The sequence below is a fragment of the Morchella importuna genome (assembly GCF_003444635.1).
Source record: "Morchella importuna strain M04M26 chromosome Unknown Morimp01GS038, whole genome shotgun sequence".
NCBI lineage: Eukaryota > Fungi > Ascomycota > Pezizomycetes > Pezizales > Morchellaceae > Morchella > Morchella importuna.
The window spans coordinates 272,440-290,134 of record NW_025763435.1 but is presented as its reverse complement, the minus strand read 5'-3'; the positions used below and the strand labels follow the sequence as shown (position 1 = coordinate 290,134).

At 56.2% G+C, this 17,695-nt stretch overlaps 5 protein-coding genes across 5 annotated transcripts; 3 read left to right on the top strand and 2 right to left on the bottom strand.

The window, feature by feature from the left end:
- Positions 1–1,629: 1,629 nt before the first annotated feature.
- On the top strand, positions 1,630–2,215 carry LAJ45_09704 (uncharacterized protein; the record flags this gene model as incomplete). The annotated part of the gene is made up of 3 exons (XM_046119244.1): positions 1,630–1,794; positions 1,872–2,103; positions 2,205–2,215. 3 exons carry the CDS (start codon positions 1,630–1,632, stop codon positions 2,213–2,215), a joined length of 408 nt encoding a protein of 135 aa, XP_045967566.1.
- Positions 2,216–5,258: 3,043 nt separating this feature from the next.
- Positions 5,259–6,323, top strand: LAJ45_09703 (uncharacterized protein; the record flags this gene model as incomplete). The annotated part of the gene is made up of 1 exon (XM_046119243.1): positions 5,259–6,323. The coding sequence occupies one exon, from the start codon at positions 5,259–5,261 to the stop codon at positions 6,321–6,323; it is 1,065 nt and encodes a 354-aa protein (XP_045967565.1).
- A 358-nt stretch (positions 6,324–6,681) lies between these two features.
- On the bottom strand, positions 6,682–7,954 carry LAJ45_09702 (uncharacterized protein; the record flags this gene model as incomplete). Its single annotated transcript, XM_046119242.1, has 3 exons — positions 6,682–7,145; positions 7,208–7,226; positions 7,307–7,954. The coding sequence occupies 3 exons, from the start codon at positions 7,952–7,954 to the stop codon at positions 6,682–6,684; spliced, it is 1,131 nt and encodes a 376-aa protein (XP_045967564.1).
- A 313-nt stretch (positions 7,955–8,267) lies between these two features.
- Positions 8,268–10,779, top strand: LAJ45_09701 (uncharacterized protein; the record flags this gene model as incomplete). Its single annotated transcript, XM_046119241.1, has 4 exons — positions 8,268–8,555; positions 8,614–9,449; positions 9,500–10,539; positions 10,601–10,779. The coding sequence occupies 4 exons, from the start codon at positions 8,268–8,270 to the stop codon at positions 10,777–10,779; spliced, it is 2,343 nt and encodes a 780-aa protein (XP_045967563.1).
- A 2,309-nt stretch (positions 10,780–13,088) lies between these two features.
- LAJ45_09700 (uncharacterized protein) lies at positions 13,089–17,591 on the bottom strand (the record flags this gene model as incomplete). The annotated part of the gene is made up of 5 exons (XM_046119240.1): positions 13,089–13,333; positions 13,433–14,009; positions 14,114–14,727; positions 14,830–17,296; positions 17,373–17,591. The coding sequence occupies 5 exons, from the start codon at positions 17,589–17,591 to the stop codon at positions 13,089–13,091; spliced, it is 4,122 nt and encodes a 1,373-aa protein (XP_045967562.1).
- Positions 17,592–17,695: the final 104 nt, after the last annotated feature.

The following is a 17,695-nucleotide window of genomic DNA, read 5'->3' as shown; positions in this document are numbered from 1 at the left end:
TCTTTACTGCTTGCTAGTGCTTTGAGGGCAGAGGTAGTTATGTGATCATCGCCTAAAAATGCTGACATTCCTAGTGGTGGTGATGGGTCAAGGTTGATAAAAGAGGTAGTGATCTAGCTCATGAGGGCGGTACTTATGGAGGTGATAGCGGATCTGTGGCGTGGGCTTGTTTAGTGAGATCTCGACCGACGATCTTTTGATTTCGATGTCCCAAGAAACTTCCCCAAGGAGTGTTAAGGTGCAGATGAGGCGTTTAGAACTAGCTTAAAATTAACCTAGGTAGTAGCCCCAGTCGTTTGCGACCTTTGTTGCATATAGTCTGATATTTGGGCCTCGTTGGGGGTGAAGGTACGTATACGTCAATTGGAATACGAGCCTGTATGTGTGCTAATATGCATTCACGAACTATCACTCGTATAACCAACCAGCACCTGTCAGTGGCCTCAAGGTTACAAACACATAATCCTTTACTTAAGATAAGGTGCTCTTGTCCTGAAATGTCAATCTTTTCGAATTCCCTCGCAAACTTCTGTATTCTCCATTTTGACTCGACTAGTTACCCTGATTATGTGCCTGATCGTCTAGTAACAGTGTTTCAAACACTAACGAACGGCGACTTCGCGCATCGTGTAACTCGCCAAAGATATATTTAGTGAGACATGCGTCTGCCTGCGCTTTGGCTATCGCCAATCATCATCGTCTTGGCAAATCAAAGTGCCGATTCCGAGAGGCCGAGAGGCCTAGAGCTTGGACTTTACGATTCTTTTGAGCGCTCTTTTGCGGTTGTCAAGCACTCTCTATCTTCACGTTTCTCCTGTCAGAACTCAAATACGCCAACCGGAATCAAGATATTCGGAAATTAAATTGCATTAAGCGAATATTGACATTGATCATACCCACGAGGGCGGACAAGATACTCCGGAGGAGAAACCCCCGTTTTAGATACCAACGGGTCCATCTTATGTCAGTCTTGCATGGGCGGGCGTAAACCGGCAGGTGAAGGCATCGGGCATGGCCCGGTATTTTTCCAAAAACAGTCCCCTCTATCCACTGCTCCTGTCAAATGCAGGCGAAGGCCCGTGACACCATGACGTTGAGGAAGAGAAGAAGCAGCGATTTTCCAGAACATCTCGGCGAATACGAGATCCAGCGAGAAGATCATCAGGAGGAGTTATGAGCGGTTCGCTGATGGCTGGCTTGTGGGCTGTTATCCCTGTCTTATCTGAAACGGCGGAGAAGTGTGAATTGAAGAAGCGAGATCCCGTGCCCCACACAATGGGCTCTTGTGTTAGTTAGTGAGCGTGTTGGGTTGTTTCTGGATGCATGTAACGGGGCTTAAGCAAGCAGGCGGGGAAAGGGTATGTAAAGTCGTAAGTAGAGTAGGGCCTTCTGGTAAAATCTTCCGACGGATTTCTTACTCCTCTTCTTATGCTCGTGTACCACCACCTTCTTTATACTGTGTTCCAGCCCTCTTTTCTTTTCAGTTTTTTTTTTCCCTTTTATTCATAAATCCGTTCTCTTGTTCAAGCCCAACAAGCCTAGCTACTCATTCCCCTTCATTAGTCTTTCCGCAGAGCGGGTATGCGAATAGCAATATTCTCATAATAACCAATTCTACCAATCGCAACCATGGCCGCCGACGAAGAAATCGCCCTCATAATTGTGTTTGTAAACTTCTGCAGCGCAATCTGGAGTTACTTTTGCATCACCGCGTCGCTGGACCGGCGCAATAGAGCCTACGACGTTATCCACGACTCTGAGTTAGCCTGGCATGCATTCTGGTCCTCTTGTCAGGTATGGTTTCCTGATCTCTTTTTTACTCACTCCTGATATGAGCCAATAATCCTAACATGCTATGATAAAACATGTAGACCTTTGCAATCCTCGTCTCAATAACCAACGTCGCCCTCGTCATCTACGTCACAATCCGTACTTTTGGATCCTTCATGGAGAGGCTCAAGAGCACACAAGGCATCTCTCGCAAGGCCGTCATTGGCTTCTGTGGTGTTGCTGCGCTACTTTTGCTACTGCCGGCCAGCTTTATTCCGTATAACCTCACGAGAATCAATACCGATAGGCTCGATGAGAATATTTTCATCCACTGTGAGTTTTTCTTTTTTCTTCGTTTATTTTTTCTTCTTTGCTTTATTCGTGCCGCATTCTGTGTTCGTTGCAAGGATGATCAAGTTCTAATGGTTGCGAAGGGGATGGTTAGGTACGGTTAGGAGGGAGGTTGTATCCCGGGAACGGGGCCGCCCGTTGAGGTGGGTTTGGTAGAAACTAGAAAGTTGCTAGCTAGGAGTGGAGTGGAGTGCCTTGCCCAGATGGAGTGGTGGTATGGACGGTCCTAACCCGGCACTTCCTTGCCAAGACAAAACACTCTATCTGGAACCCGTACGTCTGAGCTCGCGTTTTGCGTCACCACTACTGCCTTTTTCGCCCTCTTTTGCTTTTTGTTGTGTGTGATGGCATGTTATCTGTTCCGAGCGGCTTGCCGGCGGCCGGAGGGGCTGCTTTCCGAGCGTTGGTCCTCGGTGTTTTTTGGTGGTTTTTGGGGGGTTGTGGGGAGGCTGTTTGAATTGAGTGCGTGCGGGTTTCATCATGGGATGGGGGGCGTTTTGTGTTTTTGTTTTGGAGTCATTCGTTGGGGTTTTTGTTTTGCTTTGATTTTGTTTCTTCTATTAGGGTTGGGCGCGCGGACAATTTTTTTCAAAAAGGTGTTTTCATAGTAGGCAGGGGGCATGTGGTGGGGGATTAATATCGATACATGTATCGCTTTATTGTGTATACAGGCTGCAGCAAGTGTAACGCGCGGTTCAATCAATGAATCAATAAACGGTGAGATGCGATACGGTACGATCAGATTAGATTGTTGGTGGTATGGTGGACAGGAGGTGTGTCACGTCACGTCACTCGAGACCGAGGTTCATTGCTCGGGGAGCCCCGGCCGGATATGGCAGGACGGTCATTTCCAGTTGTCGTGTAATCATGAAACAGCTATTATATATATCTTCATGAGCCGCGCAATAGCAACGTCGGGGCATTATTACTGATCATGGCCAACTAGTATAGTAATTGTAACTGTAATTGTAATAATTTCATTTCCTGCTCGAGCTCCGTAATTTAAGTCGCCAAGTTGGAGGGAGCCTTGGGAGATAATGATATGTTGCTTCTTGGTAGTCTTTGCTCCTCTACAGACTGTATCACGGACCGGTACCCGGGTGGAGATTTGTCTGTGCTGGATTATCTTGGTAGGTGGTGAGTGGTAAAATGATATATAACCAGCGCACAATTGCCAATGTTCTGGGCAAATAGCGGTAAGTTGCTCGAATGTAATCCAACATTGTGTTGGTATGTAGCACTGCCAATTCTGCAGGAATACGGGGTTGAAAAACTCGCGGGACCTCGAATCTGTATCTGTAGCGGTAGGAACCAACATCTTTTCTTCCTGTTGTGAAGTCCTTAATTTGAGCATATAGAGAATGTTCATGTCTTTCCTGTTTATGATGAATTCCTCGTCGTTTATGCTGCGATATTCACTACAACCGGTATTTCTATCTACTAAGACTCTCTCTTTCGTTTTAAATACTGCAACGAGACGGCTAGGCTATGACTCAAGCTGAGCTTGGTCGACACTGGGTATTCCAAGTTTCCCCCACCGGCTATTCACTTTGTCTTCTATGACGTCTGGGTTTTCGATACAGCGAGCACTTCTCTAAAGAGATGACATGTAACCAATCAATATTCGGGACTAGCTATATGTACGTTTGTTAGTTATTATAGTGCAAAGTGGTCTTAGTAACGGTGTCCACAGTCTGGCTTAACTAGACGTGTCGCCTTTATTAGTATAAGTAGGGTTTCATCCTCCTCCGTAACAGAACCATCCGTCCTATTACCTATTGAATCTCTTTCTACATGTGATGCACACACCACCTGAGCTAGTGCTCTCTATGAGACGAGACAAAATTGAACCTTGGTCCCGTCTCGAACGGTGTCGTTGAGAACATTAAAGCCCACCTCCAGAAAGTAATATCTATCTAGCTATTTAAATTTTGATTTTATTACTGCCTTGTCTTGAGACCAGGATTATGTTTCCCTATATTGTGCGGTTGGTGTCAAGAGATCGAGACGCGCGCTTTCACCAAAACTATGTACTCGCAACTGCAACCGTAACTACAACTACAAATATAAGTGCAACTGTTGGTAAGTAACTCCCCTCACAACCCTTGTCGCTGGTGTGGTTGTTGGCTAAATCAAACACATCTTTCTTTTGTTCCAGGACTAGTCCGGGATACATATATATCTGCGCAACACATATGCTTGTCCAGCATCAATAACTCCGGCCCACTTATCGGGTAGATAAGCGCGCCCAATCAAACGGCGCCGATGGCATAAATATCGGCCTACACTCACTTCTTGATTGGATACCGTGGTTAGTAGTCACTACTCCTATGGAATGTCTCAATCAATGTAGCTGCAGTACCGGGTAAATGCATAAATAAAGAACCTCCACAGAACCATCTCTAAATTAAAGCCTCCCGGACCCAAGTTATGCCTCAACACTGCAAGCCCGCCCTGCTACAGTTGTCCAGAGCCGGCCCTGCAGAATTGTCGCCAATCCTGATCCGTGGTCTTGCCGTGCTGGTAGGCGTTCGAGCCAACCTTGCCTCCGCAAAAAAGTGCAGATATGGTATCGGACCGGAGATATAATTTGCAAGTGCAAAAACGGGAGTGACAGCGCACTACCTAGTTACTCGTATTTTCGTGACGTTTGTAAAAGGAACCACTATTGCATACCATACAAATACGCGCCAAGTCCACAATTTAGTATGGTATGCAATAGCGGTTCCTTTTACAAACGTCACGAAAGTACGAGTACATAACGGACCTAAAAATATCAGCATACACAGATACACACAACCACATGTATATCTCCATGCTGGTTCTCCAGGCACAGAACAGATCACCTTGATGTGGTGTTGACTCGATACAAGCTGTTTTTCGTCTCAGCAAGGCCGGCCAGGCAGAGCCTTGTTGATAACTCTCTCCATGAACCGAGGCTTCGATCCGGTGGCCGGCCGGTTGGGTTAGAGCTTCGAGTAGAACAAAAACACCCCACTCGGAAACATCCTCCGATATCGTCACCATTATTACGCAACCAACTACCCCGCTAACTTGCATAAAAGCCCGCTCTTTCTTCCCTTACCTCTCCGCCCCCGAGGCCCCACAGCAAACCCATCACCACACAAAGCACAACAATGCCGCTCCTCGCCCTCCCCAACGAGCTCCTCTACCAAATCACCTCGTATCTCCCCCTCTCCTCCCACGTCGGCCTTCAACGCACAAACCACGCCCTCTACGACCGCCTCTTTGGCTTGACGCTCGACCGCTTCATCACCGCTACGCGCCACTACCCGCGCGGCCTCTCTGCAACCCACTACGGCGCGGAAAAAAACAATATCCCCCTCCTCACTACAGCCCTCAAGAAGGGCCTCCTCATCGTCCCGGACCCCGCAAACGTCGAGACGCCGCTGCACCTCGCCGCGTTCCAGGGCCATGTCGACGCCGTGCGTGTCCTACTCGACTATGGTGTCGAGGTCGACCCCCAGGATTCCAAGCGTGGACGCACGCCGCTGCATCTGGCGGTGCAGAGGGCGCATCTGCCGGTTATAAGGATGCTTCTAGAGCGCGGAGCGAGCGTGAAGGTGGTGGACGGCGCGGGGAGGGGTGCGATGGGCTTCTGGCTAACGATTGATATGTCCTTTTGGAGGCTGTCGTGCACAAAGACGGCGGAGGTGTTTGTGATGCTACTGGAATGGGGGGCAAAGGTTAGTGGCGCTGGGGGCGGTGTTGGAACGGCCAATCTGGAAGTTGCGGTGAGGCACCGTGTGATGACCGTAAAGCGGGAGGTGTTGCAGTTATTGAAAGAGAGGAGGGGACAGCGAGGTATAGACGCCATAGTGAAGATGTTGCAGAAGAAGTGGATTATAACGGCGAGTGAGTTTGACTCTTACGACACAATGGGAGAGGTGATTTTTGCACGGATGCCGACAGCGGTGGATTGGGCTGAGTTTAGTAGTAGGCCGCTGCCTAAGATTAAGAAGAAGGACTTGTATGTTGCGCCGCTGCCCAAGGCTAAGAGGAAGGGGTCCTGGAGTCTGAAGATTAGCTCCATCGGCAAGGGGATCATGGCCCGCAAAGAGAAGATCGGGCTGGGGACTGGATCTAGCCTCCGAAAATTCAAGGTTGCAATCCGTGTCAGTGGGAAGGGCGTAAGGCTGTTTAAACGCATTGGTCCGCCAAGAAAGTCGTGGGGAGGTTGACGGTCCCCGACACTCGTCCAATGGCAAAAAAAAGATGAAAAAACAAAGGAATGGCGTTGACTGGAGTTTGGGATTCTTTTTGCGGGGTGTAATTTGCGCAGGTTATTAAAAGGTAATTCATTAGACAGGCTGGGCAGATGGAGAAAGAATTTCTGTACTTACTTGTGATCGAGACTTGATGATTGCACGAAATGCATGCTCTCTGTAAACAATTGCGTGTCACAATCACAGACCATCACTCGCACCAACAACCCTAACCCACACCAATCTTGACAAAATACATACTCGAATTACCAATAATCATCGGCGTCTAGATACATACACACACAAAAACAAAAGGAGACCCCCGGCCTTGGACTTAGATCTTACTCCCCCTCGCCTGCCCCACAACCCACTCCCTCACAGCCTCCACAAGCGCCTCCACATCCTCCACCGTGTTTCCCGCATGCACACAGATGCGCACCCTCTCCGTCCCCTTTGGCACCGTCGGGAACACGATGGGCCTCGCCACGATCCCGCGCGTCTGCAGGTGCGCCGCGAGACTGCGCGGCTGCGGCGTGAACAGCGCGAGGATGGGCGTTGGGCGGACGGGCGGCAGCGTGAGTGTCTGTGGGGCGGGCGGCAGCGTGGCGAGGCGGCGGTGGAGGTGTGCGGTGAGGGTGTGAAGGTGCGATTGCAGGGCTGCGGCGTGCGGGGAGCGGAGGAGCGTGTAGGAGGCTGTGATGGCGGCGAGGGAGGGGAAGGAGAGCGAGGTTGTGTAGATGAGCGGGCGGGCGTAGTTGATGAGGTATTGGCGTGTGGTTGCGTCCGTTAGGATTATGGCTGGAAGGGAGGTGTCAGTGGTACAAGATTGCCATATCAGACGGACCGGGGGGCACACTCACCGCCATTACAGGCAAGCGCCTTCCCAAACGTATGCAACCTCGCAAACACCCTCTCCTCCAGCCCCAACAGCGACACCAGCCCCTCCCACCAGCACCAACCACCCCCGTCGCATGCGCCTCATCAACCGTAAACAGCGCCCCGCCATCCAGCACCTCGTCCGCAATCGCCACCAGCTCCGCCAGCGGCGCAAGGTCCCCATCCATCGAGTACAGGCTCTCCACCGCCACAAACACGCTCCTCCCCTGCCGCGCCTCGACGCCCTCCAGCACGGCGCGGAACGAGGCGAGGCTGTTGTGCGCAAACATGAGGCACGCCGACGCGCGCGAGGAGCGCATGCCCTCGTGCACGCTGGCGTGGATGTACTCGTCGTAGACGACCACGTCGCCGGGCTGCGGGACGCACGCGAAGAAGCCTGTGTTTGCGTCGAAGCCCGAGTTGAAGAGGAGGCCGCAGGGGGCGCTGTGGTAGTGCGCGATTGTGGCCTCGAGGGTCTCGGCGTAGGGGGAGTTTCCGTCGAGGAGGCGGGAGCCGCCGGAGCCGAGGGGGTGGGTGGGGTGGGCGGCGAGTTCGGCGAGGAGGGAGCGGCGTAGCAGGGGGGAGGTGGCGAGGGAGAGGAAGTCGTTGGAGGAGAAGTCGGTGGCGTGGGGGGGTGGGAGGGAGAGGGTGCGGAGGCGGGAGAGGGTGGCGCGGTTGGTGAGGGTGTGGGAGAGGGTGGTGGTGAGGACGGATTTGGGGTCTTTGGGCATTGTGGGGGGAGGAGTTGGAATTGAGTGCACTATGGCAATAACCTGGGGAGGGGAGGGGATGCTGCTGTACTTGATGGGCGAGAACAGCGGATATATTATTTTTGTTTTTTCCCCTCAATATGACCCCTGTAATCAACACATCCATCCCATCCCGTCACAAAAGAAAAACGCTGCCCCACCCCCACCCCCACCCCCGCCCCCGCCCCCGCACCCGAGGCACCCAAGCGCCCCGAGTGTAGATTAGAGTAGAACAGTAGTAGCAGCAGCAGTCATTGAAACCCCCCCGCTGGAGCCAAACACAACCACAACCACAATGCCCGCCCTCCTCGGCTCGCACCTCTCCCGCACCCTGCGCGCCTTCCAGATCTACGGCGCAAACACCAACGTCGGCAAGACAATCTTCTCCACCATCCTCGCAAAGGCCAGCCGCAGACACTTTCCGGCCGAAAACGTCTTCTACCTCAAGCCCGTGTCCACCGGCGCCCCCGAGGACGCAGACGACGGCCATGTCGCGCGCTTCACGGACGCGGACGCGGCGGTCCGCGCAGAGTGTCTGCTGCAGTACAGGGACCCTGTCAGCCCGCATCTGGTCGCGGTCGAGGTAGGGAACCAGTGTCTTTTTTTGGCTTTTTTCACGCTGATCATTGATCGTTGCATAGCCGCCCTCGGACGAATCACTCCTAGCGACGATCCGGCAGCGCATAGCGACCTACGGCTGCCGCACAACGACGCCATCAACGCTCCTCCTGGAGACCGCCGGCGGCGTACACTCGCCCACGCTGTCAGGCACCTCCCAGGCCGACCTGTACCGCCCGCTGCGGCTGCCGGTCCTGCTGGTGGCCGACCCGCGGCTGGGCGGCATCTCGGCGTCCATTTCTGCGTTCGAGTCGCTGCACATGCGTGGCTACGACGTCGAGGGCGTGCTGCTGTTTGGCGATGCGTATTACCGCAATGACGGGTACCTTGGCGAGTATTTCGCGAAGCGGGGGATTAGGACTGTTGTTCTCCCGCCGCCGCCGGAGAGGGTGGTGGGGGGGGTGGAGAGGGACCGCGAGGCGATGAGGGAGTACTATGAGACGCAGTGCGCGGACGAGGGCGTGCGGGATATGCTCGTCGAGCTCGAGAGCCGCCATGCCCGCCGCATCGACAAGCTGGCAACGATGGCGGACGAGGCCGTCAGCACCATCTGGTACCCGTTCACGCAGCACCAGCACCTCACCGCGGACGCAATCACAGCCATTGATTCTGCGCACGGCGACTTCTTCCAGACATACAACAACACCAACACACGGGCAGCGAACGAGAAGAACAAGGGGGATGATGTTGTGCTGCGCCCGACATTCGACGGGTCCGGGTCGTGGTGGACGCAGGGCCTCGGCCACGCGAACCCCGAGCTGACGCTGGCCGCCGCATATGCGGCGGGGCGGTACGGGCACGTCATGTTTGCCAATGCGATCCACGAGCCCGGGCTTGAGCTTGCAAAGACGCTGCTGGGGTCGCTCTCGGGGGGCGGCTGTCGAGGGTGTTTTATTCGGACAATGGCAGCACGGGGTGCGAGGTTGCGGTCAAGATGGGGCTGAGGGCCTCGCGCGCCCGCTATGCGTGGGACCATACGCAGCGCGAGGCCGGGGTGATTGGGCTCAAGGGCAGCTACCACGGCGACACCATCGGCGTGATGGACTGCGCGGAGCCGGGGGTGTATAACAGTGAGGTGGAGTGGTACCGTGGGAGAGGGCATTGGTTCGATTTCCCAAAGGTGGGCATGAAGAAGGGGCGCTGGATCATTGAGGTCCCCGAGGAAATGCGGGACGACCTGGGCCAGGACGTGGCAATGGAGAGTCTGGCCGACATTTTCGACCTGCAGCCCAGGGCAAACTCGGAGCTGGGGAGGAAGTACCAGCGCTACATCCTCAAGACGCTGGAACGCCTCACACAAGCCGAAGGCCGCCGCTTCGGCGCACTCATCATCGAGCCCCTCGTGCTCGGCGCCGGCGGCATGCTCTTCTCCGACCCGCTCTTTCAACACACGCTCGTCGCCACCGTCCGCGCCAACCCCACCCTCTTCTCCCCCGCCCCTACTACCGCCGCCCCAGACGCCACCTCCTGGTCCGGCCTGCCCGTCATCTTCGACGAGGTCTTCACGGGCATGTACCGCCTGGGCCGCCTCAGCGCGGCGTCGTTCCTGCAGGCCGAGGCCGACATCAGCGTGCACGCCAAGCTGCTGACGGGCGGGCTGCTGCCGCTGTGCGCGACGCTGGCGAGCGAGAGCGTGTTTGGCGCGTTCCTGGGCGACGAGAAGAAGGACGCGCTGCTGCATGGGCATAGCTATACGGCGCATGCCGTGGGGTGCAGTGTTGCGCGGGAGAGCGTGCGCGCGCTGGTGCGCATGGATGAGCGTGGGGAGTGGGAGGCGGCGAAGCGGGATTGGAGGCGGGAGAAGGGGGAGGCGAGGAAGGGGGAGGCGGAGGTGTGGAGTGTGTGGAGGAGGGGGTTTGTGGAGAGGGTGTCGTTTGTCGCGGATGTGGACAGTGTGTGGGCGCTTGGGAGTGTCCTGGCTGTAAATCTGAGGGCTGGGGATAAAGCGGGTTCGTTACCCCCCCCAAAACCCCCCCTTTGGTTGTGACTGTGCTGATGTTTTGGGGCTAGGATACTCGTCGAACGCGGCGCAGGGGTTCCTGCAGGAGATGGGTTCTAGGGCGTCGAGGGAGTGGAACGTCCATGCAAGGGCGTTGGGTAACGTGGTTTATATCATGGCGAGCCAGACGACGGGGGTGAAGACTATCGAAGTGATGCAGGAAGAGATCGTGAAAGCTCTAGGAGCTTGATGGGGCCGTATGCAGCTCCCCGAGGTGGAAAGAAACTGTAGAGTTTGTTTATAGTTTGCATAGCTGGACCTCCATAGCAATGGGTTGACTGGCCAAAGAGCGCTCAGCACTGCGGTTTTTTTCCAATGGTTTGTTGAAATAGAACTCGATTGATGAAAGCTAGAGAGATGGGATCGATACCTCCCTTACCTTGGTGGACAGAAAAAAAAATCCAAGACCGAATATTCCGCGTAGACAAAGCTGTCCCCTCGGTGGGAAAAAAAAAAAAGTCCCGAAACCAAAACCAATACATGGCCTATTGCAGTCCACAAGACTGATGTTTTACGGCAGCAAATATAGCATATAGACCCCAAGAGCGAAACCAAACGACCAGCATCAACTCTCAACCAAGAAAGACCAAACTGCTAGCACCGTAAGCTCTTACCACGTTGCGGACCAGTTTTTATGTGCACGAGTGATAATCCATGAAGGTGGGTATGATCTTTTTTTCTTTTTTTCTTTTTTTCTTTTTTTTTTTTTTTGTTTAATTCATTAATTGCATGCAACCTTACAGTTACGGCAATGGCCCCTGAGCTACCCGATCTCTTCCGCCTCCTCTCGCGCGGGTGGGTATGATCCAAAACGAGGAACGCATCCAATATGCTAGGAGCGTTTTTTTTCAAGCTACATGCATTTTGTGTTTGAGATATCTCTCTATCTGAAAGTTTTATACTTATGTACTCGGATGCAGGATATGGGTTTGGGGGGGAGGGGGGGGAGGGGGGGCGGTGATGATTCTGTCTAGCTGTAGCTGTGGGTGCCGCGGTGTAGTTTTATAGGTTCTATAAGGAGCTGGCTTTTTTTTTTTTTTTTGTTTAATCCATTAATTGCATGCAACCTTACTATAAGGAGCTGGCGCATATGCTGCGACGTGTTGGGGTGCCTGTTCGAGTAGTGACATGTGTATTCTCTATCCTACAATCACCCATCTCTACTCCCATCGCCTCCGCGAGGCAGACAGCGCAGTGCCCCGAATGCTGACCTCTGAGTTAGGAAGCTACGGATGGCTAGCTAAGAAAATACATGTAGCTCGTACACATCCATACAAGCAGCTTACTGCTCACCAAACACAGGAGGGCCTAGAACACTGGCAACCCGGGGCAATAGTCTTAATCGTCCACACCAATATTACGAGTAACTACTACAACATGTACCCAAACCCCCCTCCTCTCCAATATATACGGTGGTCACGCATACGTGCCAGTAAGTATTACACCCCCCCCCTTTTACTCCTCACCCCTGCTTAAAAGACGATCGAGATTCTGCCTCAAAGCTTAATTAAGGTAAGCATGACTGACCGGGAAATACATATCCACATCTCCCGGTACAGGCGAGTAAGCATACACCCACCATAGAGCATATCATATCAGTAGTAACATCGATACCCCCCACGTCCCCGATGCGACTTCCCCTCACCGATCGAGTGAGAATCCATGATCCATAGCCAGCCAGCTATCATCTTGAGCAGCCCTCCCACCGACCGACCAACGTAGTGTCGACCCAACGTCCTAGACTAGACATGAACCCAGAGACTGACTGAAACCCGCATTTAAGCGGTGGTGAGGGGGGGATAGTAGTTGCGAGTGATAGTTCGTGATCCAGGTGGCGTGGGGGCTACTGTGAAGGATCGACGGCTACTTGCAATTGGTGAAGCAGTGTACTCCCAAGTGTTAGTTCTTCAAGATCAATGGGTGCGAGAAGGAATCTTTGTACATGTACACACACTGCTTCAGCCACTTTTTTTCATTGGCACCGGCTCGATCCTGGGGGCGGGCATTGGGGGGGGGGGGGACCTAAGATATATACTGAGATCCCGACTGAGAGACGTCGAGTTTAAATATATATACGTCCTATCTATCCCGCCTACTACAATCCGAGCGCACAAAAGCCACGGGCCGAGAAACACTCAGAGATGATCGTTTCAGCACAACCAATGCTATTCAATCGGCATATAGCTAAGTACTACGGGTGCAGAGGTAAGTCCATCGACAGCGAGAAAACCGACTGTTGCAACCCAAGCCCACGGACGTCGGCCACCGCCAACAGACCCTTACCCCGGTATGCGTAGTACGTACATACATGCCATACGGCTTCATGATGGTCATTGCTCAAGTCAAGTAGCTACTTAGGTAGCTATAAAAACAACACAACACAAAAGGAGAGAAAACAAGAAAAGAAAAGAGGATCAAAAAAAGGAGACGCAAAAGCCAGCCATAGTTAGTCGTCAGTCATCCACCCCCCCCAACCCAAACCCAAACCCACTGTGCACACTACATGCCATTCCCCTCCAACAGCCCCCTCGCCACGCCCACAACCTCGTTATCGCCCAGGTCCATCTCGGGCTCCTCAATCTTCCTTTCCAGCACCCTCTCCAGCATCCCCCGAAGCTGCGCCACCAGCGTGCCGATGCGCCCCCATCCGCGCAGCCGCAGCCACCCGTCGACCGTGATGCCGCGGCCCATCGTGTCCACCGCCAGGTCGCCGCCAAAGAGGAGGAGCGAGTATGCGTTGATTGCTGTTCCACGGACACATTGTCAGCCTATCCACCCCACCACAGCCAAACCACCCAAAAAGAAGTAGAAGAAGAGAACAAAGGGGAAAACAAAACACATACGAGTACACTCCCTCAAAAACACCTTCCCCTCACTCCCCCCCGTCCCCATCTTCGTACAGAACCCCAAAAACTGATCCCTCTCCCACGCCGTCACCGCAAACATCGTGCTCCCGGGGTGCACAAACACCCTCCCCGCATCCTCCGTATAGAACCTAATCATCCTCCCCTCCGGGTCCAGCGCCACCGCGCCCACCGCCCGGCTCGCAAACCGCGTCTCGGGCACCACCACGCGCGCCACACACGGCACAAACGCGCCCGCCAGCAAGCCCCTCAGCAGCGCCGTATTCCCGCCATGCCGATTAAACCCCGTTGCTGCGCCCCCGCCCACCCCGGGCGTGTACCCCAGCGGCAAAAACCCAATCTCCTTCAGCGCATCCAGATACTGCCGCCCGTTCGAGGCGATATCCAGCATTGCATGGTGGCTCAGATAATTCTCCTCGCACCACCGCCGCAGCTCCCTTATGCCAAGACTACACCGCAGCTCCGCCCACCGCTCATACGCGCGCAGATCCGCCACCAGATCCCCCGCCGCCGGCACGCCCGCGAACGTCGCACGGGCAGCCTTCATCGCCTCCCTCTGCTCCGCAGGCGCGGCGAACGGCGACCGTGTCGTAACAATACTCGCGATGCCCACCGTGGCGTCAAGGCAGCCGAACGTGGCGCCATAAACCATCAGCTTACTGCAGCGCAATCCGCCGGAATCATCGCCATATGCTTCCCGAGCGCCGTGAGCGCGCCGTCGGGCCGCAGGGCGCCCATGCGCTCTAGAAGTCGCAGAGCCCCGTCCACGGCAAGAGTGGCAGGCGGGGTGAGTGCCGACCCCAGGAAGGACTGCACGTCGGCCACGCCCATGTGTTTTACGCCGAGACACGTCTGCTCCAGCGGGACACGGAGCAGCTCCGGCTGCGGGCGGTCCGGCATCTTGGCCTCTGCGTTCCGGGTGTAGAGCTTATAGCAAGTTCCAGCCGTGACACGGCCAGCGCGGCCGCGGCGCTGTTTACACGCCGCTTTGGAGGCCCAGGTCTCGAGCAGCTTGACAAGGTTGTTTGCGGGGTCGTAGGATGTCTCCTTGACGCGGCCGGTGTCGATGACAGCCACGACGTCCTCGATTGTGATTGAGGTTTCGGCGACGTTGGTGGCGGCGATGACTTTTCGTTTGGGCGGCGGTGGGGGGTTGAAGACGCGGCGCTGCTCGGCGGGGAGGAGGGAGGCGTGGAGGGGGAGGGTGTGGAAGCGGTGGTGGCCGTCGGGGAGGTATTTTATGGCGTCGATGCAGCGCTGGATCTCCATTGTTCCTGTATGATGTGGCAGCGATCATTGGTTAGCACACACACATGCCGAGTGATATCTCATGACCACGCACAGCAAAGGGGAAGAGAGGAGGGGAAATGACCAACCAGGCAAGAAAATGAGGATGGCGCCCTCCTGGTCGCCGAGCTCCTCGTCAATGTGCGCGACAGTCGCGGCAATCAGGTTATAGTTGATGCGGTCTCCCAGCCCGCGGATGATATTCCCCACCGCCGGGTCCACGCCGCGGAGGTCCTCCGCGCTGACCGTACTCTTTGCTCCGCCGCCCCCACCACCACCACCACCACCACCACCGCCTCCTCCTCCTCCTCCACCGCCGCCGCCCTGCGCAGACGAGAGCATACGCCCCCCAGCATCAAAGCGCGTCTTGACAATCACCTGGTCGAGATAAAAGTCCTGCACCGGGAACGTCCTCCCCCTAATCTCGACCCTGCGCACCTTCTCCGCCCCGCCAAAATACTCCGCAAACACCTCCGCATCCAGCGTAGCACTCATCAGCACGACCCGCAGATCCTCCCGCACAGCCAACATGCGCCTCAGTAGGATGAGCAAAAAGTCTGTATCCAGCGAGCGCTCATGCACCTCGTCGACAACCACATGCGACACATCCTCGAGCTTATCCCCCATCTGCAGCCGCCGCAGCAGCACCCCCGTCGTCACAAACGTAATCTTCGTCACGCCCTGCCTCTGCCGCGACTCGCCGCGGATCGCATAGCCCACCTCGTCTCCCACGGTCCCGCACCGCTCCTCCGCCACCCGGTCCGCCAGCCCTAAGGCAGAGATTCGCCGCGGCTGCGTGCAGATGATGTTTGCGGCGCGCCCCAGCCTGCGCAGGATCATGTCGTCGAGGATGAACTGAACAGACTGCGTACTCTTCCCGCTGCCCGTCTCGCCGGAGATGATGGTGACCTGCGCGCCGTCGACCGCGGCGATAATGTCCTCCTGCAGGTTCCACGCCGGCAGGCGCTTCCTCGCCTCGATGCGCTTCTGCTGCGCGGGGGTCTCCCAGCGTGCCGCGCGCGCCTCGAACAGCCGGATGGACTCGGGATGGTTGGGCATCCAGTCGATCGGCGGTCTCGGGCGGCGCTTCTTCGAGCGGCCTCCTCCTCCTCCTCCTCCGCCAACACGGAGCGTTGTTGTCTCCGGCGCCGTCTCGCCGGCCGACACCGCGCCCGCGACGTCGCGCAGGCGGCCAGGGTTCTCGAGGATGCGCGGGAACTCGCCCTCGAGCCAGTCGACGAGCGAGAAGACCATCATCTCGCCGCGGAGGGTCTCTGCGAACGTGGCTGTCTGGCGGATGATGCTGAGCTTGACGTATGCGGGGAGGCCTGGCGTAGTCGTAGTAGTGTCTTTCTTCTCCTCGAGGAGCGAGATGACGGGGATGGTGTATGGGTACTCGCCGTTGAGCCCGCGCGCCGTGGGCTTCCGTAGGTCCAGCGAGATGGTCGATGTGGTGCTGTGGTCGCGCAGGTCGAGGCGCACGCGGAACCGTGTGTCGGAGACGCGGGTGTAGCGCTCGCCCCAGATGGCCTCCAGCGACGTCTGCTCCTCGCGCCACAGATCCACCACCGGGTCGTCGAACGAGATGAGATCCTCCTCCTCCTCCTCCTGCTGCTGCGGGCCACCACCACCACCACCACCACCACCACCGCCCACGCCCGCACCCTCACCGCCCTCACCCTCACTATCGCCATGCAGCAATATCTGCATCAGGACCTCCGCCGCGCGCGCCTCATCCCCACCAACCCGCACCAGCACATCCCGGCACAGATCCATGCTATACCCATTCGCACACAGCCTCTTCGCCGGATACTCCAGCTCCATCTGCAGCGTCACGCCCGTCCCATAGTTGCCCGGCAGAAAGCGCTCTGGCAGATCATCCTCCGGCACATGCACCAGCAGCCACTCCAGCGCCTCCTCGCGGTCCCCCGCAGCACCGCACGCCTCCTCCGCATGCACCCTCCTAAACCCCAGCCCCGCCAGCTCGGCCACCGCGGCGTCGCGCGCAGTGGCAGGCATCACGGTCCCCGTGGGATTCCAGACGTGGTGCCGCCGCACGAGTGATTCTACGGCGCGCCGGTTCACGGCAGACATATCGACGGTGGGGACGTTGTCCCATCCGCGCGAGGGGGGCTTCGGCTCCGTCTTCTGCGCTGCAGCAGCGCCGCCGCCGCCAGAGGCAGCAGCGACACGCGCAGCCTTCGCGAGTGCGGCTTCGTGCTCGCGCTTGGTGAGGAAGGGGTCGGCCTCATACATCCAGGCATGCTTCTTCTCGAGCCACGCCTTCTTGACCTCCTCGAAGGTGGCCCAGTAGCCGCGGTGCGAGGGGGGCAGCATGAGGTGTATGTTGCGCATGCTGGAGACGCGGTGGAGGGCGTATGTGGCTGTGTAGTGGCGTGCCTCGAGCTGCGTTGGTTTGTGCGGTGGAGGGTCGAGCGGGAGGCCGTTGGGCAGCTCGGTGGGGGGGCGGAAGTGGAGGGTTTCGACGGCGAGGGTTTTGGGGTTTTTGCACCGGATGTAGACGGTGGAGATGAAGCCGAGGGTGCCTTCTTTTCTCTATGCGGGCTTTTGGTCAGTGATGGAGCTAGGAATGGAAACTGAAGTAGAGAGAGAGGGGGGGAGGGAGTCGAACAATGACATATTCCGGATTCTGCCACCCGTTCTTGACACACAGCTCGTAGAACAGCGCCTGCGGGAGCTTCCCCGTCCACGACTTGCCGCCAATGATCTCCTGCGGGGTGAGCGGCTTCTTTTCGTCTGCCTGTGCTGCTGCTGCTTCCTCGGAGGGCGGGGTGTTGGGCGCGCTGGGCTTCTTCTTGCCCTGGTTTGCGCCGGGCTTGAGGCGGGGCATTGTTCTGGGTGGGGGTAAGTGGGTGAGTGGGTGAGAGAGAGCGAGGGATTGAGTTCTCTCTGTAATAATTTTGTAGATATGGGGGATATGGATGGGAATAGAAC